Source organism: Bufo gargarizans, chromosome 1, assembly GCF_014858855.1.
Source record: "Bufo gargarizans isolate SCDJY-AF-19 chromosome 1, ASM1485885v1, whole genome shotgun sequence".
Lineage (NCBI taxonomy): Eukaryota > Metazoa > Chordata > Amphibia > Anura > Bufonidae > Bufo > Bufo gargarizans.
Window position 1 is genome coordinate 369,056,317 of NC_058080.1, and position 23,539 is coordinate 369,079,855.

General features: G+C 40.5%; 1 protein-coding gene across 1 annotated transcript in view; it reads left to right on the forward strand.

Annotated features, from left to right (window-relative positions):
• Positions 1-209: 209 nt before the first annotated feature.
• Positions 210-23,539, forward strand: part of SHC2 (SHC adaptor protein 2) — a 71,972-nt gene continuing 48,642 nt past the window's right edge. Inside the window, exons 1-4 of the mRNA XM_044284551.1 lie at positions 210-755; positions 9,593-9,663; positions 18,330-18,390; positions 18,510-18,629. Of these exons, the coding sequence (XP_044140486.1) occupies positions 210-755; positions 9,593-9,663; positions 18,330-18,390; positions 18,510-18,629 (798 nt within the window). The remainder of the gene's footprint in view (positions 756-9,592; positions 9,664-18,329; positions 18,391-18,509; positions 18,630-23,539) is intronic.

Genomic DNA, 23,539 nt, shown 5'->3' on the forward strand with positions numbered 1-23,539 from the left:
TTTAAAGGGTGGGGGATGTGTTGATACTATGGCAGGTTCTGCTGACCTGAGCTGGGATGTTGCATGTGGTGGGGGCACATGAGTAATATAAGAATGACATCATCTTGTGAGAGTGGATCCTCCCGAGGGAGAAGAGAAGAACAGGAGGAGGGAATGAGAGAGAGAGAAGCTATCACTCTGAAAGCTCTGGATGGATCCCAGCACACGGCATGCTGGCTGACTCCAAGTATGGACGCTTTCGCAATGAGTCTGTAACTTCATCAGAGGAACAGACAACTCTGCCAGCCGGAGCTATGAGTGGACAAGTGGATCCTGGTACACAAAGCACATCTTCATCATTGGGTCAACCATTCTCAGAACCTCAATGCCCAGAAGAGCAGGATGTAGCTACAACCTTCTGCATGATGATACCCAGGATGGGACAATGGAAATTCTCAAGTCCTGCAGCTTTCCTCAGCCGATCCCCATCTAGTGCTAGCAAGGATCTGTCCCTGGAAAAGTCAGGAGCTTCCGGGGGACTAGGATCAGTGTTTGGAGCCTGTGATCCTGTTTGTTCGACACCTTGTACTCTGCAGGTGATAAACCGGTTGCGAGGAGGAGCAGGAGGAGGAGGCAGAAAAGCTTCTCGGACAGAAACATATAAATTGCCAGGGGAAGAATGGACTCGTAAAGGGACTTTGATCAGCAAACCAGCTCAGGGATGGCTTCATCCTGATGATCGATTGCAAGGACCTGGAGTATCTTATATTGTGAGGGTAAGTGGTAATACAATGAACCAAGGTTCAAATAAGTAGAAAGAAGGAACATGAATAAACATATAGGGTGGGGCTTTCTGAGAGTAAAACAGATGCAATAATGTTACAAAATAGGTATAGGGAACAATAAACTTGAGACTGAAGGCCATTCATCTGAATTAGGTAAGTAAAACCTAAGACAAAGGTGGTGATATACAGCTAGAAAGATTGCACTTCGTTACGATGGCCAATATCACATTAACTTATTCCATCCTGAAGGCCCTAAACACTTTAAATGATACGCCCTATGTCCCGCAACATTCATATCTGTGCATTTCCCTTTAATGGCTCGGCACTGCGAGAGCACTGCGCAGTGTTATGTTCTGCTACCTAATTGGATAGTTCTTTGCTTCCTTAGTGCTGATTTGTAAAAGTGCTGATGCAATGTTTTTCGCCTTTGTTTTGCTGTGCGCCGATTGGACGATGGCTTCTTTGTTTTGAAGGAGCTAAGGAAGGGCTGGTGAAACCATATTACATTCTAGAACACCTTTTATTTTTACATAGTCCTCCCAGCATCACCAACCATACCACTGACAATATCATATCATTTTTAGTGTGTGGCCTTAAAATAATGTATTATTAATATATTCTTTAGTATAATCTATAAGATTGCTCAATGTCAGAATTATTTTAGGGTATTTCCAGGATATTTGCAGAGGTTGACCGATGGTATCAATACATTTACAGAATTCACTCTGCTCCCTATCAGTTCTGTACTGATAGATCTCTTCTGATCTTGGCAGCTTCATGTCATGTACATGATATTATAAGAGGAAATTTTCATTGGATCCCCTTTGTTACTTTTCTCATTATGTCTGTTAATGAGCTAAACCAGAAGGGTGTTCTCCTTCTGACATATCTTCTGGAGATTTTCAAATTTGCTGCTAAATTAGATCAATTTCATTACAAGACGAGACCAAGATGCAGAAATAGGGATACCAGAGAGATGATGTAATAGGATGAGGTCTGAGGAATATAAAATGAGCTGCAATGTTATCTTTTTGATTTTAGAACAGGATTAGAAATAATATTTGCACCAACTTGCAAATTTCCCATTAACCATTAATGTATTTTATGTCATAGGATCTGCTTACTCTGTCCTTTTCATAAAGGACTATTCTTTTCAATTTAATAATGAGCTAATCAATGTGTCATCACATGTTTTATGTACGCATCATATATGGCAAGCTAATAGGATGAGATCATCTGGAGACACAAATGCACACATCACTTAGAAGTCACATGGGGCCTCCCCCGTCATCCACGTCTGTTTTACACATGTCTATCATTGCCCTTAAGAGGGAAGGTCAGGCTACTTTCTAACCATGGAGGTCTAGAAAATTCTAAAAAACCCTCATAACTATACATCTATTAGGAAGTGAAATACTCATTCTGTTGCTTTTTAATTGAATACATTGACAAGGAGACCATGACTTGTGGTGGGGCAGGCCTTTATCAATATGCATATTATGTTTTCCATCTGCATTTCTAGTATTTTTTATATCAATAACTTTAATCTTATTTTATGTTCATCAGGCGGAGTGCATTTAGAATTTTATACAATTTCCTGAAAACACTCCTTTACACTGGCCAAAAATTGGGGCAATTATCAGGAAGGGTCATTCATAAGAATGCTCTTTTTGATAACTGCCGCATGTAAAGGTCCCTTCCAATCACCCGATGAACGAGGAAACTATTGTTCTTCGGGTGAAAGCATAGATGATGTGGACACCTAATCAGGCATCAGGGATAAACTGGGATCTGCTGCCTAAAAACAATGAATCTGTATGGGACATTGACTACTCATCCCCATACAGAGGAGAAAATTGCTGCATGTTAATGCAGCTTTTGGGTAAAAAGATTGTATTAATTACTGGGGGATCATGGTACAGAAAAATTCCTCTAGTTCAGAACCTTAAAGGGGTCGTCTGCTTTTTACTATTGATGACCTATCCTCAGGACTCAATACTTGTAATGACAAAAAACAGAGCAGAGAAGGCAACGCTGCTTTCTCTTCAAACAGCTGATTGGTTGGGGTGCCAGGAGTTGGACCCCTGCCAATCTGATATTGATAACCTATCCTGAGGATAGGTCATCAATAGTAAAAAGCAAACAACCCCTTTAAAGCGGTTGGCCACATTATCTTTATTTTTCCAACACATAAACTCGCTTACTAATAAATCAGACAATCTGTATGGATGTCTTGATTTGTATAGTGCCACCCCCTTGCTTAGTCTCATGTAATCTGTCACACAACAAAAATAGTAGCATATCAGAATAATTGTAATTTAGTTGATAATCTGCCACGTGGTAGGTCCACAGTAGGACCACGGTAGGTATGTTTTTGGCAATCCACAGACAATTTTTGATTCTGTCCTAATGCCTTCTGAAGATTGTGCTGAAGACCCCAACACTTTGTTGATGTTAGTGTTGAGATGGAAATGTCAGTCTTAATCACCGAGGCCCATGAAAATCACAGTAAAGCCTCTATTAACATCTGCATCATGAATTTCATTCATAATGGAATCTGTGTACGTGCCATATCTGACAGCTGATAGAACCCAGGGGCACGAAATACACCCCACTAACTTATCATTGGGTGCATAATAAAAGTTTCTAAACTGAAATATGAACTATGATTTTTCATATTAGCAACAAGAATGGAGATGCATGTACCATTCAGAAACTATTTTGCAGCCTTGTTAAAAAAAAGTTCTTCTCCATTATTCTGCACTCAACACACAATAGTAAGAAAGTGAACACAGAATGTTTGAAATCTTTACTAATTTACTGAAAAGGAAAACTAAAATATTGCATTGACATAAGTATTCAGACCCTTTACTCAGGACTTATTTTAAACACTAGTGATGAGCGGGAGGTGCCATATTCGATTTCGACGAAATTCGCGAATATTCGCTTGAATATTCGTCGAAATCAAATATTCGTCATTATTCTAGTTATCGCTATTAATATGCGATTTACATAATCGCGTATTGCGATTTTAACTTAAGGTAACTTTCCTATTGGTTTGCTATCTAGAATTAGTGAAGATGACGAATATGACGAATGTATTCGTCATATTCCTCAAAACGAAGATAACAAAGTATTCTCCATCTTCGTTTTAGCTCCATATTCGCCAACTTCGATAATTCTAGCAATTAAATAGGAAAGTTGACTATAGAGACAGGTGTGTTTAATTCGCTATGCGATTACATTACTTTGCTTTTTTTTATAAATAGAATAATTGTAATAATTATCAAGTATTATAATTATTTTATTTATTTAAAAAAAAGCTAAGTAATATTATCGCATAGCGAATTAAACTTAGCTGTCTCTAGTCAACTTTCCTAGTTGATTGATTGCTAGAATTGACGAAGTTGACGAATATGGAGCTAAAACAAAGATGGAGAATATTTTGTTATCCTCATTTTGAGGAATATGATGAATACATTCATCATATTCCTCATCTTCGCTAATTCTACCAAGCCAACCATAGTAAACCAGGTCTATGCGATTACTTCAAGTTATATTAATTGCATTGCGATTTCAACGTAATTCTCAAATCCGACAGTACATTCTAGTATGGAGGCGTTCCCATGGTGATGGGGACTCTCCATGAGCATGGAAGTCGGCAGAAGCGGCAACGGGCACTGACTGGAGCAGCCAGGAAGCCAGGAATCCTAAGGACAGGTAAAAACGACTTTTGGGAAGTGGGAAAGAAAAAAATATAAAAAAAATAAATAAATAAAATATTCGAAATAGCGAATTTATAGCACTATATTCGAAATATTCGTGAATTAGCGAAGTGCCGATATTCGCAAAAAATTTGCGCTCAACACTATTAAACACTTTTGGCAGTGATTATAGCCTTAAAGATGACCTGTACCCTTACCTGCAGCTTAAGTCATTTTCTTGTTGGGAGGTGAACCTTCGGCCAACTCTGAGGTTCAGAGCACTCTGGATCAGGTTTTCATTAAGAATATCTCTGTACTTTGCTCTATTCAGCTTTCCCTCAACCCTGACCAGTCTACCTGTTCCAGCCCCTGAAAAACACACCCACTGCATGATGGTGCCACCACCATTCATTACTGTAGGGATTGTATTGGGCAGGTGATGAGCAGTGCCTGGTTTCCTATAGACATGATGCTTAGAATTAAAATTGAGGCCAAAAAGTTCAAATTTGTTTTCATCATACCAGAGAAGTCTGATGGTCATTTAGATGCTTTTTTTGCAAACTCCAGACGGGCTTCTTTTTATGAGAAGAGGCATTTTACTGGCCACTCGGCTATAAAGCCCAGATTGGTGGAGTTCTGCAATAATTGTTTACCTTCTGGAAGTTTCTCCCATTGCACATAGGATCTTTGCAGCTCAACCAGTGTGACCATTGGGTTCTTAGTCACCTTACTTACCAAGACCCTTCTCCCCAGATTACTTAGTTTGGTGAGGCAGCCAGCTCTAGGGAAGAGTTCTGGTTGTTCCAAACTTCTTCCATTTCAGAATTATGGAGGTCACTGTGCTCTTTGGAACTTTCAGTGCAGCAGAATTGTTTATACCCTTCTCCAGATCTGTGCCTCCACACAATCCTGTCTCTGAGCTCTACAGCCAGTTCTTTCCTCCTCTGATATGCATTGTCAGCTGTGACATCTTATATATACAGGGGTGTGTCTTTCCAAATCATGTCCAATCAACTAACTTTACCACAGATGGACTCCAATCAAGGTGTAGAAACAAGATGTTCAAGTGAAATGGGAGGCCTCTAGAGCTAAATTTCAAGTGTCATAGCAAAGGGTCTGAATAATTATGTCCATGCAAAATGTTTCCTTTTTAATAAATTTGCAAACATTTCAAAAATTCTGTTTTCAATTATTTTTTATTTTATTATGGTTGAATTCAGTGCAGAATGATGTGGGAAAACTTTATTTTTTATTTTAATGCAATGCCTCAACATAGCAAAATGTGAAAAAAGTGAAAGGGTAAGAAGAATTTTCAAATGCATTGTATATGCAACTTGTGCTACTGCTGCTTTAGCAATAATAATAGTAGTTCTACGAGATCACATGTTTGGAGCTACAATGAATCATATCCATGCTTCACAATTATTGGTCTTTAAGTAACAGTATTTTAGTGAGCCATGAATGCTAATGGCAGTTGGAGATTAAAGAGACCTTAAACAGTTCTTGTACAGGGGCGCTCTGTTGTTGGTGTCTTCCTTTTGGGTAACCTACACTAAGTAAGTTTCAGGTAAACAGTTGTGTCTTCACAACTGTGATTCTGTCTGGTAAACCGCTGTGACATCACCCCTTTCAGTCAGGTGTGCTCTTGTGACATCACAAGTGGGTTTTAGCAAGGTATTTGCAGTGACAGCACAACTGTTTGTGAGGTATACCTCAGTGATGTCACAAGTGGTTTTCAGACAAGTGTGTATCACTTAGGAAACAGTGACATATCAAGTCAGTTTTACAGGTAACTGCTGTGACATCACAAGTTTTTAGGTCAGCTAAGCTAGTGTGACATCACAAATAGGGTTTAGTTAAATAAGCTGTGATTTCTTTAGATAAGCAGTTGTGACCTCACAACTAGTCAGCCAAGTTACTTATGGACGGACAGGTGTGGTGCTGTTTCTGGAAGCAAGAAAGGGTTGCAAATGAGCTCTCAGCAAGCTCTGCCTCTAATGCCACCAGATGTAAGGCAGCTATCCTATAAGTCAATGTTCAACCCTTTCAATAGGCCTTGAGACATGACTTGGATATTAAATAAGCCAGCATCTCATCTGCAGACAGCTGTTTCGGGGTGATTAAGCCATGGTTTTTTAAACCTGCACAATCCCTTCAACAATCAGAATCCTGATTATTCTTCCAATTGCTTTAGTGTGGAATGAGGTGAACACAGCGTCTACAGAAATAAAGCTATATATATTTGTTTTGGCTTTGTGACTGATAATATATCAGTATAAAAAATTGTCCCACCCATCCTAAATACACAATCCTTGTAGGACAAAAAGGAGTTTTCCGGTTATAATGATTTTTATGCAAATACCCGCAGACTACCTGATGAAACATAAGATCTGTACTTACCTGCTCCACGCCGCTCCGGTCCCCCTTGCTGCCTCTACTGCCTTCATCTTCCAGTCCTCGTACGGTTTTCTTTTTGTGGTGAATGGGCATAACTGAAATAAAGTGGCCTAAATGGGAGGAAATGCTCAAAAACCCCAAACGCTGTGGCGTGTATATAATTGGGGGAGCAATTCCTCCGCAAGTGATCCATTGCTAACGGTAATCCCCAGCAAAAATGCATACACTGGAGGATGTCGGCAGCGGACCACATGCACCACAAAAACATCCTACACAAGATGAAATAATATGTGGATGAAAATATAAGAATACATAAATCACTGCAAAAGGTGCACCACAATGATATGCAACTGACAACACTGGCTAGACCCTCAGGCTGATGTTAAGAACTGAGACTTTAGCCAATGTATTCCTGTCAGGAACACATCAGAGCCCTTTTCCACCACTGTCAAGGTATCTCAGTGTGGCATGGGTTCCTACCACTAGACTACCTATGGTGTGTGAACATGGTCTGAGAGGTGATAAGATCCAACTTACAGCCAAACTCCTACATACCTCCATAGTGAAATCACTCAGGTAGTGGGAGAGATGATACGGCTGAGGGATTAGCCAGTGTTGTCAGTTGCATATCATTGTGGTGCACCTTTCACAGTGATTGGTGCATGGGCATAGTCACATGCACTGCTCCAGCAAGTAACTGGCTTCTGAGGTGATGTGGCCACAAGCAACACATCACCGCTGAAGCCAATGATGGCCTGGAGAGGTGCATGTGACTATGCCCATGCACTACTGGATGTAAACAGTGGAGGGACTGGAAAATGGAGACAACAGCGGTATCGTGGAGGACTAGACCTGCGTGGAGCAGGTAAGTATGAATCTTCTGTTTCAGCAGGCAGGCTGCGGGCACTTGCTGAAAAGTCAGTATAACCAGAAAGCCGCTTTAAGCCGGTCATGCTTATTAGATGTGTATCGGCCGAGCCCAATAATTCTGCCGAGAATGGTCCTCTAATGTGTATGGGGCCTCTCAACTGCCCCGCCAGCAGATGTTAAGGTAGATAAGGAATCGGACAGTTGACCTGTCAGTGGCTTTCTCTCCATTTACTATACAGGCACGATTGGCCAAGCCGAGCCTGCGTCTGTATGGGAGAGTTAGCTATTCAGCCAACAGTATGGCTGGCCTTAGTGACTTGATTGCTTCACAGTGCCAGAATGGCTAACAATGGCTCCAATATCCTGCTCCCAGTTACAATAAGAGAATCAAGTACATACCAGAGCAGTGATGGCTAAAATACAACTCCCAGCATGTTCCATTCATTTCTGTAAGGAACACAGAGAGGGCAGCACTATTGTGAGGGGCAACTAAGAGGGCAGCACTATTCTAAGATTAGCACTAAGTGATCTTTCTTACTGTAATGGGGCTCTCAGGGGGCATAACTTTAATCCTTTATGCCAGATCACCCTTGGATGCCATTATAGTCAATGGGAATCTGGCAGTGCGTGGATACAGTAAACATAGCCTAATTCTCACTCATTAAATTTGTGCTTGTGCATTTTACTCCATATTTGCTTAGTGCTAATTTAATAATACCTAAGATAGGTAAACTTAGACTAGAGAGCATAAAGAAGCACCTAATTTATTACAGTGGCTAATGCTGGATGATAAGTCTGGTGTATCTTTAGACAGTCTAGTCTAAATTCATATCACCTTATAGTTGCATTCTGGTGCACAGTATCGCAACTTAAAGGGGATGTTTCGCCTCATACACTAGGATATGTCACCAATGTCTGATAGGTATGGGTCCCACCTCTGGGACCCGCACCTATCTCTAGAACAGCGCATGCAAAGTGAAGGAGATCGGACAGCGCATGGGTGGCCACCCTCCATTCAATTCTATAGGACTGCTGAAAACAGTGCTTACTCAGCTATTTCTGTCGGCCCCATAGAAGTGAATAGAGCGGTGGCCGCACTTGCGCAGAACACTTTCCATTCATTTCTGAAACTTCTGAAAATTGCTGAGAGTGCCGCTCAGTTATTTTCGACAACCTCATAGACATGGAGACTCTCCTTCACTTTTCAACTGTGAGTCCAAGGGGTGGGACCTGCAACTTTCTGACATTGGTGGAATATCCTAGCGATGCCACCAATGCTTGAGATAACACAACCCCTTTAAGCCACTCCACCTTTCGAACCACAATGCTCACTCATTTTCATGGCCCTGACAGTGATTAGCTTAAAAAAAACTACTTGCTGGTCCCTTGTGGACCACAATTGTGATTTCCTGGCCATTATCATTTGCACTGTTGAAGCAATTCCCTCCTCCATGAGGTGTCCCCAAGCGGCATATGGCCACTGAGTCCAGAGAATTACTACAGCAGTGCACACAATGAGGGATGGGACATCATACTTCCGGTCCATAGGAGAAGCAGAGGGTACAGGACCATTTGTGATGGAATGGAACACCCGTGAATAGCTGAGTGGCTTTTTTTTCTTTATGCTAATCACTTTTAGGGCCTTAGCTATAATTGTGCTTGGGTCAGACAAACCCCTTAAGGCTTACAGAAATTGAGTTACTACTGTATACTGTGTCTGATATTGCAGCGCAAAGTCATGAGCTTTGGTCTATAGCTTTAAGCGATCATATGCCATCCTTTAAGAAAGATATTAAAAAGTGTGTTTTTCCATCTGAAAAGGCTTCAAGTTCTGTTGTTTCATGTGTTACCTTTTAGTACATGGGATGCATTGAAGTTCTACGTTCCATGAGGTCTCTGGATTTTAATACAAGAACCCAAGTGACAAGGTTGGTAAAAAAAATAACATGTACTTGCCTGCCATATGCTTTGACATGTTATTGGTTTTGATGCTTTTATTATGCTTCTAATAAAATCAGTTAAAAAATAACATGAACATTTTCCTTACTGTCCTAGTGTTTTTTGTTTTTTAAACAAGCCACTTAGCCATCATTAAAAAAATCCTACCATCATGTATCTCCATGACAGTCCTTTATGTAGGCTGATTCTACATTTATGTGCTACTTTTCTGCTAGTGTCTTAGCAATTTTAAGAGGGGGAGATGGGGATGTGGTACCCAGGAGCAGGGGCACTTTGGAGTCTGGACATTTGCCTCTATTGCTGCTATGCAAAGCCATCAATTCACTACTTTACTGCACTGTGATTTATGTCGTTGTGTGCACTCGTGCTGTTTTATATTTGGAATTGCATTGTATATGAAATGTCTTGTTTCCACTGTTCTTGCACTGTATTTGCACAGAATTTTGGAAAGACTTAATGCACAGCCAAATCATAGTTCTAGATCAGTTAGAAACTTTATAAAAGTAGATCAGTCAGAGCACCTAGTTGTCTGCAGATAGGTATCAGTTTTTACTAAGGCTACTTTCATACTTTCACACTGGTGTTAATATTTTCCAGTATTGAGATCCGTCATAGGGTCTCAATACCGGGAAAAAAAAACGCTACCGTTTTGTCCCCATTCATGGTCTTTGGGGACAAAACTTAACTGAACAGAACGGAATGCTCTAAAATGCACTCCGTTCCTTTCTCATACTGGAGAGCAAACCGCAGCATGCTTTCGATCCTGGGATACGGAGCAAAACTGATCCGTCCCCATTGACTTGCATTGTGGGTCATGATGGATCCGATTTCTCTGACACAATCTGACACAATAGAAAACTGATCCGTCCCCCTTTGACTTTCAGTGGAGTTAATGATGGATCCTTCTTGGCTATGTTAAAGATAATACAACTGGATCCGTTCATAACGGATGCAGATGGTTGTATTATCAGTAACGGAAGCGTTTTTGCCGAACCTCTGCCAGACTGCACCAGTGACTAGAAGAAAATACTTAGATGGGGATACTCTGCCACAGACCCTGGGTCACCAGCCCTTTGACCAGGGAGCCAGCTGGACAACTGAGCCACAAACCATGAGCCACTTCTTGGCAAGGGTACCAGCCTTGTGAGGGAGAGAGAGAGAGGGGGATAGCCAGCCCAGGCCTTTCCTCAGCATAAAACCTTCTTCTGTCAGGGAGGAGACTGGAGAAGCCAGCTCAGTGCATTGCCTGTATTATTTTGCACTTGAGTTCCTCCAGTAATAAAGCACACTGGCTAACTGCAAACCCTGGACTTATTTTTCCATTGTGTTTTACCATGCCTTACCATCTTCTCCAGAGAGAAGCAAAACGTGGTGACCTCAACAGTGTCCGGGGGGGTCCCAAACCAATTCAATTATTGGTGATTATTGGGAAGGAGCAGGCAGTTATCGGGAACTGCAGAGAGAGTAAAGGTCCCTCTCCTAGGGTTAAAAATTGGGGTGATTATTGAGAAGGAACAGGCAATTTTCAGGAATGAATGAACTGCTTACTCTGTCTGTATAATTGGGCTTTAAAGGACATCTGTCAGCAGGTTTGTACCTATGAAACTGGCTGATCTGTTACATGTGTGATTGACAGATAAAAGCATCTGTGTTGGTGCCATGTTTATATGTGCCCCCATTGCTGAGAAAAATGAAGTTTTAATATATGTAAGGACCCAGGACGAAATGCTCGTCCCCAATGGCCAGTACTTTGCGCCCCAGGAGCATTCTCCCCCCATGTGCGGTGACGCGATCAGCAGCACGGATCAGACTGTTACTGACAGCCGGATCCCTGCTGCATCCACCAGCATAAACCGGTGGATTAACCCCTCAAATGCCACGGTCAGCGCTGACCGAGGCATATGGGAGGTTTGCGCTCCCTATCCTTAGCCATCGGGTTCCCGCGCTGCGGTGGCGGGGACCCGATGGTTGCCATGGCAGCCCCAATGCCTAACACAGGCATCGGGGTCTGCCAGCTATGGAAGCCCAGGAGATCCAGCCTGAGGGGATGGGTCTCCAAGGCAAGTGTCAGCGTCTTACTGTGTAAGATGCTGACAGTTCAATTCAGTACAATACAGAATGCATTGTACTGAATTAAAACAGGGATCAAACCCTGAAAAGGTGAAGTCCCACAGTGGGACAAATATAAAAAGTAATAAAAAGTGAAAAAAGTGTTTTTTTATAATAAAAAAATTAAAAGTTTCAAGTAAAAAACAAACAGCCTTTTCCCAAAATAAAGTTAGAAAAAAAAAAATAGGGAAAAAAAGGAAAGTAGACATATTAGGTATCACCGCGTCTGTATCGACCAGCTCTATAAAAATATCACATGACCTAACCCCTCAGGTGAACACTGTAAAAAAATAAATAAATAGAAACTGTGCTAAAAAAAAAACACTTTGTCACCTTACAACTAAAAGTGCAACACCAATTGATCAAAAAAGCATATGCCACCCAAAATAATACCAATATAACTGGCACCTCATCCCGCAAAAAATTAGCCTCTACCTCAGACAATCGCCCCAAAAATAAAAAAACTATGGCTCAGACTATGGAGACACTAAAACTTTTGTTTCAAAAATGCTTTTATTGTGTTAAATGTAAAAAAAAGAAAGAAAGTAGACATATTAGGTATCGCCGCGTCCGTAAGAACCTGCTCTATAAAAATACCACATGACCAAACCCCTCAGCTGAACACTGTAAAAATATAACATATAAACGGTGTAAAAAAAGCTATTTTTTGTCACCTTACATCACAAAAAGTGTAATAGCAAGCGATCAAAAAGGCGTATGCACCCCAAAATAGTGCCAATAAAACCATCATATCATCCTGCAAATAATGAGCGCATACCTAAAACAATCGTATAAAAAATCTCATGATACCCTACCTAAGGCAATCACCCTAAAAATAAAAAAACTATGGCTCTTAGACAATGGAGACACTAAAACATGATTGTTTTGAATTGTGTAAAACTTAAATAAGAGAAAGTATATATATTAGATATCGCCATCCGTAAGAACCTTCTGTATAAAAATATCACATGACCTAAACCCTCAGGTTAACACCGTAAAAATAAAAATAAACGGTGTAAAGGCCATTTTTTGTCACCTTACATCACAAAAAGTGTAATAGCAAGCGATCAAAAAGTCATACGCACACCAAAATCGTACCAATCAAACCATCATCTCATCCTGAAAATAATGAGACCATACCTAAAACTATTGTATAAAAATTAAAAAAACTATGGCTCTCAGAATATGGAGACACTAAAACATGATTTTGTTTAAATAAAAAAATGCTGTTATTGTGCAAAACTTAAATAAATGAAAAAAATATACATATAAGGTATCGTCGCATCTGTAAGACCCTGCTGTATAAAAATATCACATAAACTAACTCCTCAGGTGTCAGCAATTATTTTGTCACCTTACATCACAAAAAGTGTAATAGCAAGTGATCAAAAAGTCATACACACACCAAAACCATACCAATCAAACCATAATTTCATCCCGCAAAAAATGAGACTCTACCTAAGACAATCGTATAAAAAAAATTAAAAATATGAATAGAGACATTAAAACATGATTTTTTTAAATTCAAAAATGCTGTTATTGTGTAAAACTTAAATAAGTTAAAGTATACATATTAGGTATCACTGCATCTTTAATAACCTTCTGTATAAAAATATCATATGACCTAACCCCTCAGGTGAACACCGTAAAAAAAAAATAATATAAAAAGTGTGTCAAAAAGCAATTTTTTGTCACCTTACATCACAAAAAGTGTAATAGCAAGCGATCAAAAAGTCATATGCACCCTAAAATAGTACCAATCAAACCGTCATCTCATATTGAAAAAAATAAGCACTTACATAAGATAGTCACCCAAAAATAAAAAATAAAAACTTTTTTTTTTCTAAAATGCTTTATTATGTAGAACTGAAACAAACCAAAAGTCATATTTGGTATTTTCACGTCCATAACAACCTGCTCTATAAAAATACCATGTGACCTAACCTGTCAGATGAACTTTGACAGCTATTTTTTGTTATCTTGCCTCACAATATATAGAGCAACCAAAAATCATACTGTATGTACCCTAAAATAGTAGCAGCAAAACTGCATAGTTTCTAAAATGGGGTTACTTTTTTGGAATTTCTACTCTAGGGATGCATCAAGGGGTCTTCAAATGTGACATGGCAGCTTAAAATGATCCCAGTGAAATCTGCTTTCCAAAAACCACATGGCGTTCCTTTCCTTCTGCACAATGCCATGTGCCCATGAAGCAGTTTATGACTACATATGGGGTGTTTCTGTAAATAAATATTGAGCTTTGTTTTGCTGTTAACCCTTGCTTTGTTAGTTGGAAAAAAAATATTAAAGTGGAAAATCTGCCAAAAAAGTGAAATTCTGAAATTTCATCTCCATTTTCCATTAATTCTTGTGAAACACCTAAAGGGTTAGCAAAGTTTGTAATATCAGTTTTGAATACCTTGAGGGGTGTAGTTTCTAAAATGGGGTCACTTTTTTGGAGTTTCTACTCTAGGGTTGCATCAGGGGGTCTTCAAATGTGACATGGCAGCTTAAAATTATCCCAGTGAAATCTGCTTTCCAAAAACCATATGGCTTTCCTTTCCTTCTGCGCAATGCCGCGTGCTTGTACAGCAGTTTGCTACCACATATGGGGTGTTTCTGTAAACTACAAAATCAGGTCAATAAATATTGAGTTTTGTTTGACTCTTAACCCTTGCTTTGTTAGTGTACAAAAATTTATTAAAATGGAAAACCTGCCAAAAAAGTGAAATTCTGAAATTTCATCTCCATTTTACATGAATTATTGTGGAACACCTAAAGGGTTAACAAAGTTTGTAAAATCAGTTTTGAATACCTTGAGGGGTGTAGTTTCTAGAATGGGGTCATTTTGGGTGGTTTTTATTATGTAAGCCTCACAAATGACTTCATAACGGAACTGGTCCCTAAAAAGCGGGTTTTGGAAATTTTCTGAAAAGTTTCAAGATTTGCTTCTAAACTTCTAAGCCTTCTAACGTCCACAAAAATAAAATGGCATTCACAAAATGATCCAAATATGAAGTAGGCATATGGGGAATGTAAAGTAATACCTATTTTTGGAGTTATTACTATATATTATAAAAGCAGAGAAATTGAAATGTGGAAATTTTTCTAAATTGTTGGTAAATTTAGTATTTTTTTTATAAATAAAAGTGAAATTTTTGGACTCAATTTTATCACTGTCATGAAGTACAATATGTGACGAGAAAACAATCTCAGTATGGCTTGGATAAGTCAAAGTGTTTTAAAGTTATTACCACATAAAGTGACACGTCAGATTTGCTAAAAATGGCCTGGTCCTTAAGGTGAAAAATGGAAGGGTCCTTAAGGGGTTAAAATTCCTTCCAATGTTGCTGCAGTTTTGCCTACAAGTCCCAGAATGCTGCTGTCCGAAGTGGGAGAGTGTAAATGAAGGTTGGCGTTTCCTCCATAATGTTGTTCCCACCCACTGATCCTCCTCCTGGCAATCTGCATTCTCATCATCCTGACAGGATCTTGTGATGTCACTCGGTCATGTGACCCTGTTTTCAGACTTCCAAACATTAAAACACTTATTCGATTGAATTATGTTTAATTTCCTAACATAAGGGGGCTTATAGAATAGCAAATTTTTCTGCTAAGTGTAACCCATGTGACTTCATCTGGTTACATTACCTTGCAGCTTAATGATTCTAAGCATTCTATGCCAGAGTGGAGGAGGAGGTGAGGGCTGTAGTGGGAGGAATGAAGAGCTGCTGAGGGATGGAGATAGAGCAGATGACGATCTTCCTTAAGACTCTGCTTGTAGTTTCCATCTGCACAGGAAAAGGAGAAACTGGCTTCCTAGGGAACACATAATTATAAGGACAAAATGGTTAGTCCTATCTAAGTCAAATAATGCAAAAATGAGGATGTGATTTTCTGTTTAAACGTAAAAAAAAAAAAAACAACAACATGGGAGTGGTTGTTTGTCTACATAATAAATACAATTTGCTGAAGTGAGACAACTCCTTTAACCTATTGGGGACATATGACGTACCGATAGGTCATGATGTCCTGGTACTTAAGGACACATGACATACCGGTACGTGGATCTCACAGGCAGGAGCTGTATGAGTAATACACACTGTATTACTCATACAGCCAATGCATTCCAATACAGATGTATTGGAATGTATTGTAAAGGGGATCAGACCCCCAAAAGTTGAAGTCCCAAAGTGGGACAAAAATAAAGTTTCCCCGCCCCCAAAAAATTTAAGGTTTCAAGTAAAAAAACTAAAACGTCATTTCCCCCAAATAAAGTAAAAAAAATTGGCAAAAAATAGGGTATCGCCGCGTCCGTATCGACCGGCTCTATGAACATATCACATAACCTAACCCCTCAGATGAACACCGTAAAAAATAAAAACTGTGCTAAATAAACCATTTTTTTGTCACCTTACATCACTAAAAGTACAACAGCAAGCGATCAAAAAGGCATATGCCCACCTAAATAGTACCAATCTAACTATCACTTCATCCCGCAAAAAATGAGCCCCTACCTAAGACAATCGTCCAAAAAATAAAAAAACTATGGCTCAGAATATGGAGACACTAAAACATCATTTTTTTTGTTTTAAAAAAGCTGTTATTGTGTAAAACTTAAGTAAATAAAAAAAGTATACATATTAGGTATCGCCGTAATAACCTTTCCTATAAAAAATATCACATGACCTAACCCCTCAGATAAACACCGTAAAAAATATAAATAAAAACGGTGTAAAAAAAGCCATTTTTGTCACCTTAGATCACAAAAAGGGTAATAGCAAGCGATCAAAAAGTCATATGCACCCCAAAATAGTGCCAATCAAACCGTCATCTCATCCCGCAAAAAATTAGACCCTACCTAAGATAATCACCCAAAAACTGAAAAAACTATGGCTCAGAATATGGAGAATATGGAGCCCAAGGGGCTGTCCCTCTGGCCGTTGGAGCCCAGACGCACCCCTTCTCCTGGGGCCCAGCACCGCCCTACTGCTAATTTATTTACTCCTCATTGCTGGCTTGCGCATGTGCAGTGCGTCCTGTGAGGCCGATTCCAGGCGCTGACATGTGTATCCACGTTGCATGTGCGAGATTATGGCTCAGCAAACGCATTACGTCCGGCGATAAAGAGTGAATAAGTTAGCAGTGGGGCGGTGCTGGGCTCCAGGAGAAGGGGCGCGTCTGGGCTCCAATGGCCAGAGGGACAGCCCCTTGGGCTCCTTACTCAGGTAATTACCATATTAATAAAAGCGATTTCCTAGACAAAGGAGAACACTTAGGCCCCTTTCACACGGGCGAGTTTTCCGTGCGGGTGCGATGCGTGCGGTGAACGCATTGCACCCGCACTGAATCCTGACCCATTCATTTCTATGGGGCTGTGCACACGAGCGGTGATTTTCACGCATCACTTATGCGTTGCGTGAAAATCGCAGCATGCTCCTCTTTGTGCGTTTTTCACGTAACGCAGGCCCTATAGAAATGAATGGGGTTGCGTGAAAATCGCAAGCATCCGCAAGCAAGTGCGGATGCGGTGCGATTTTCACGCATGGGTTCTAGGTGACAGTCTATTCACTGTATTATTTTCCCTTATAACATGGTTATAAGGGAAAATAATAGCATTCTGAATACAGAATGCATAGTATAATAGGGCTGAAAGGGTTAAAAATAATAAAAAAGTTAACTCACCTTCTCCTCTTGTTAGCGTAGATCCCGGTCTGTTCTTTAGCTGTGGCTGAAGGACCTTTGATGACGTCAGATCACATGCTCCATCACCATGGTGATGGAGCATGTGATCTGACGTCACCTCAGGTCATTCAGCCCACAGCTAAAGAACAGACCGGGATCTACGCTAACAAGAGGAGAAGGTGAGTTAACTTTTTTATTATTTTTAACCCTTCCAGCCCTATTATACTAAGCATTCTGTATTCAGAATGCTATTATTTTCCCTTATAACCATGTTATAAGGGAAAATAATACAATCTTCAGAACATCAATCCCAAGCCCGAACTTCTGTGAAGAAGTTCGGGTTTGGGTACCAAACATGCGTGATTTTTCTCACGCGAGTGCAAAACGCATGACAATGTTTTGCACTTGCGCAGAAAAAATCGCGCATTTTCCCGCAACGCACCCGGCTCTTAGCCGGGCCAAAAAAATGACGCCCGTGTGAAAGAGGCCTTAGGGTAGTAATACTAGTATATTTTAATACAAAACGAGCAGACTGATGTGATGATGTTAAAAGATCTGTCACTAAAATCCAGGTCACAGAATCCCTTTAAGACTATTTGCATTAGGCAGACTTTTGCAGAATTTTAAAGCAAAAAAAAAAAAAAAAGCTAAAGTACCACATATGACCACCATGCTGCAACCTTAAAAACAAGCTATATAACCACTGTGTGTAAACATATGCCTGATTATTTACAACACAATAACGTTATGCTGAATAAAAACCATTATGATTGTTTTAATACTTACTTTTTGTTATTGAAAGGATTAGATTTAACAATGTGTGCTTATTTTTATGTCACAGAGAAGCCATCAACAGACTTTATGAGGCTGTTCCCGGTGTGCGAGGGACCTGGAAGAAGAAGGTGGGTTTAATAGCTTGCTTACTATTGATCACAACTAAAGGTTTGATGAACATCATGTAGATGAGCAATGCTGGCAATATTTAACATGTCATATTCCATTTTTCTTTCTTTCTTCAAAGGTGCCCAATAAATCTCTAGCTTCAATCTTGGGTCGAAGTAATCTTCGTTTTGCAGGAATAAGCATTGCTGTAAATGTATCCGTCGAGGGACTGAATCTCAGTATACCAACCAGTCGTCAGGTATAGACCAGTAAAACCCATTTTCTCATTTCAGTATACTCTACATCCGGCATGCTCAACCTACGGCTCTCCAGCTGTTGTAAAACTACAATTCCCACCATGCCCTGCAGTAGGCTGATAGCTGTAAGTAGTTCGGGCATGCTGGGAGTTGCAGTTTTGCAACAGCTGGAGGGCCGCAGGTTGAGCATGCCTGCTCTACATGATAGGACACCTATAATAAGAAAACCATGTTGGCATTTAATATGTGGATATAGGCATCTCCCTTTGCAAGTAGATTTATATCTACTCAATGAAAGCCTGATAATTCAGCGCCTACGCCCTGCTGAATACTGGATTATAGCTGGATTTACACATGCCAGTTTTATGCTGTATCCAAGTCACACATTCTGAGGCACATTATATTTGCGCTTAAAATTTCAACTTTCAACCTCTCCTGCCACGTTTGAAAAGCACGCCGTGAAAGATGAGAGGGAATGGTGCCACTGTTGGTACAACAGATTTTCTATAAAACAGAAATTGATGTGGATTTGTCACAACCAGACAGCTGAGAAGCTCTGACAGAGGCCTTTCAGAACCTCCTCCTTGAGTTTTGTTTGTTGTGGTATTCAGTTCCTCATCTCGTTAGCCTCTCTCAGCTGTCATGTAGTTGGACTGATTGCTTCCCTTTAAATTCCTCCCCATAATGCTTTACTGGGCGGCTTATACTTCTTCCTGGAGTGTGTGTGCATGCTGATCCTGTTTCCCAGTCTGCTACAAAGTTAAGTGCTGTACATTTATCTGTTATTTTCTGTTTGCTGGATCCCAGATGACCCTGACTCCCTCCGTGTCTGGTGTAGGGAGCCGGTGGTCGTGTCCCATCACTATTGTAGGGTGTTCAGGGGTTATATAGTCGAGGTACGTGGATATGCAACCATCCACCTTTGGGATCTTTGCATAGGCTGAGCAGCCAGGGAAAGTGCTAGGTCTGGTGCAGGGGTCTCCCTTTTGGTTCCTTAGCTTTGGATCCAGTGAGTCATATATGCATGTTGCTTTGTCTTGTTTCCTGTACACCGTCCGTGACAGGATTATAGTGGATTATAGTGCAGACTTTATTTTCTGATACGTGCAGAGGCAAAGATGCACGAAATGGGAGAGGTGTGCGCTTCTTAATAAATTTGGTGCATTTTACACGAACATGTTTTGGCTTATGACTGGTAAATTTCCCCCATTGTGTTTAACCCCTTCCATGACCGGCCATTTTTAGTTTTTTACTCCCTGCTTTCCAGGAGCCATAACTTTTTTTTTTTTGTTCACAGAGTCAGATCAAGGCTCGTTGTTGCTTAAGTTGTACTTTGTAATGGCGCTTTATGGGTTTCATTCGTTAACTTAATTGTGACCCCCATCACTTTTTTATGTTTATATCTACGAGACTGTTAAGGAATTCAGGATGCATTTCTGGAGCGTAATAATATTACAGGCTATAGCTACTAGAGAGGGGTCGTTGATCCAGGGAGTTATTCTGATTGCCCGATTGGAGTCGGGAAGGAATTTTTTATTCCCCTAGGAAAATTTGGGAAGTGGGGAAAATTGGATTCTACCTCATAGTTTTTTTTTCCTCTGGATCAACTTGTAGGATAACAGGCCGAACTGGATGGACAAATGTCTTTTTCGGCCTTATATACTATGTTAAGGGTACAATTTTTGTGGGGTGATCTGTAGTTTATGGCAATACTATTTTGGGGTATGTATGAATTTTTGATCACTGTTTATACATTTTTTGGGGGAGACAAAAAAAGATTCAACCATTTAGATTTTCTTTCATTATCACATTCATTATGCAGAATAAATACTTTTACATGGCATTGCTAATTGTGTCTATTTTTTTAGTTGTTGTTGTAAATTGGGAAAGGGCATCATTTAAATTTTTTTGTAATTTTTTACCTTAATTTGTTTTCTTCTCATAGGGGACTTTAACATGATTGTTAGATTGCTTTTATTATTACTGTCTATGGGAAAATCACTGTGTTCCTATTCCTGTGGCAGGCTTAACAGGAACTTTACTATGGCAGAACTGAGAGCCTTCACAAGATCTCAGGCTGCCATAGCAACTAAACATCTCGCCTGTTCTTGTTTTCTATCTCCAGTAAATGACCACTCAGATGCATGACATCTGAAGGGAAAAACTTCTGTGGTTTGAGTTGTCTCTGATCCACGACTCTGTAACCTGGTGTCTGCTGTGTAATACAACAGGCACCTGCCAGCTATGGCACCCACTCAGCTTCTGAGCGGGCACCAGATTTAAAGACCTGACATCCACCGTACATGTACAGTGGCAGGTTTAGCCCAAGTTTCTGTAAACTGCTGGGGGACTGTCAAATTAATCAAACTTACACTTAACTTCCCAGCTCCACCAATTCTTCGTCTTCCCCAGGGCTACAGCCAGTGGCATATTGTTTTGACTGCATCAGTTACACCCCCATACACTTTTGCAGTCAGTCACTGACCTCAGCAGTGTGTGGCACAAGACTGCTGAGATCAGTGATAAGATGCAGGAGTCTATGGAACGTCACGGCTGCAGCTAAAACAATATGTCACCTGCCGCAGCTCTGGGAAGAGGATGAAGCAGTGGTGCTGGATGGCAGCTGGGGAGGTAAGCATAAGTTTGCTTGTTATTTTGACAATCCCCCTGCAGTTTACTGAAATTAAAAAATACATTGGACAACTACTTTAGAGTGCCTTCACACGCAGCAGATTTTGCAGAAATATCTGTGACTGAAAATTCTCTTCCATTCATCTGAATGAGGCTTTCCGCCAAAACAACACCATTCCGATGAATAGAACACATTTTCATTTCTGAAACAAAATCATGCCATGTGTGAAGACACTCAAAGTGTTATTTCCGCCTCAGACTTTCATGGCCAAAATGGGAATAATTAGAGTAAGCATTGGTTGTGGGTAGGGAGAATTACAGTGGGCTGTGCACAGATGTTACCATGACTTCCATAGCAGTGAATGGGAGTTACCAGTAACAGTTGACACTTAGGGCTCATGCACACGGCCATTGCCGTTTTGCAAGAGACGGATACCGGCCACGTCTGTTCCACATTTTGCGGAATGGAAGATCCTGCCCTCTATAGAAATGTCCTATCCTTGTCCATAAAAGGACAAGAATAGGACATGTTCTATTTTTTTCCAGGGCACCGCAGAATAGACATACGGATGCGGACTGCACACCGCATCTTTTGCAGCCCCATTAAAATGAATGGGTCAATGGTGGCTCAGTGGTTAGCACTGGTGCCTTACAGCGCTGGGGTCCAGGGTACAAATTCAACCAAGGACAACATCTGTATGGATTTTGTATGTTCTCAGCCATCAAAGGCCACAATGGGAATACTCCTTCAAATCAAATTTTTGCGCTATTATTTGGTTGGTAAATGTGTTTTTTCATGAGACTTCCTCCACACATAACTTGGTGTGGTGTTTTTTTTTCAGTACAAAAATCTTTTTCAATTTGACATTTTTTTTTCCAACTTTTTTGTGTTTCTGCTAAACTTTTGTGGCTTTTTTCAAATGGTGTGTTTAATGCATGAATGCAATATGCCAGGAAATTAGGAAAAAGATGACACAGCCAAAGCAAGCTGTGATTAAAAGAAAACAACATGGACACATGGACGCAAAAATGCATATTTAAAAATGCAACAAAAACAGTAAAAGATGGCTAGATAAAAACTAGGTGTTAATCCAGCCTTTCTCAGTATGCTCATGGGTGACACTGTAGAGCAGGGGTGCACAACCTGCGGCCCGGGGGCCACATGCGGCCCTTGGTACCATTCTGTGCGGCCCCCAACCATCTGGTAACAGACATGTATGCTTATGTCTTGTGGCTGCTTACATGTATTTCTGCCATTAGATGGGAGTCCTGGAAGTGTAACTAGACATTAATGGTATATAATGTGTGTTCAATATGCCTAAGTACAATATTTCAGTTGTTAATACACCTTTAAATTTTAATTTCGGCCCTCGTCATTGGTTCATTCTGGCAATGTGGCCCCCAACCAGGAAACGTTGTGCACCCCTGCTGTAGAGGGAATGAACCCATTTAACAAGAAAAAGGATAAAAGTGTACCTATCGTTTCAGGTAATTTTTCAGACTAAGGCTACTTTCACACTTGCGTTCGGGGCTCTGCTTGTGAGTTCCGTTTAAAGGCTCTCACAAGCGGCCCCGAACGGATCCGTACTGCCCCAATACATTCTGAGTCAATGCGGATCCGCTCAGAATGCATCAGTTTGGCACCGTTTGGCCTCCGTTCCGCTCATGTACACAGTTCTTTTAGTATATTCTAACTTGAAGCGTCCCCATCACCATGGGAACACCTCTGTGTTAGAATATACTGTCGGATCTGAGTTTTCCCAAAGTGAAAAATCAGATCTGAAAAAAACAGTTATGCAAACGGATCCGTTCTGAACGGATGAAAGCGTTTGCATTATAGGAGCGGATCCGTCTGTACAGACACCAGATGGATCCGCTCCGAACGCAAGTGTGAAAGTAGCCTAAGCTGTTGTATGTGTATGAGGATGCTTGTAATGCTGTTTCCAGATTTCAATATAAATAATTTCTTGCATTTTTAGCAGTTTTTCCTTCTGCAATCTTACTGTAATTCTCAGTTTATTTCTGAGCTGGTGGGTGGAGACTAGCTGAAATCATGTCTACCCATACACAGGACATGGAGAAAGGGATTCCTGCTCCATAACTCTCTGTAGCCCTAAGAAGCAGCAACAGTAACTGTAGCAGTGCTGATATATCTTCACCGTGGATGGATCTGAGCAGTGAATAAGTTAGTGAAGATCAGGGGGAGCAGGAAAGGAGCATCTTTTTCTGATCATTTTCTTATATTTGCCTGTACTATTCATTTATGGAGAAACATGAAACA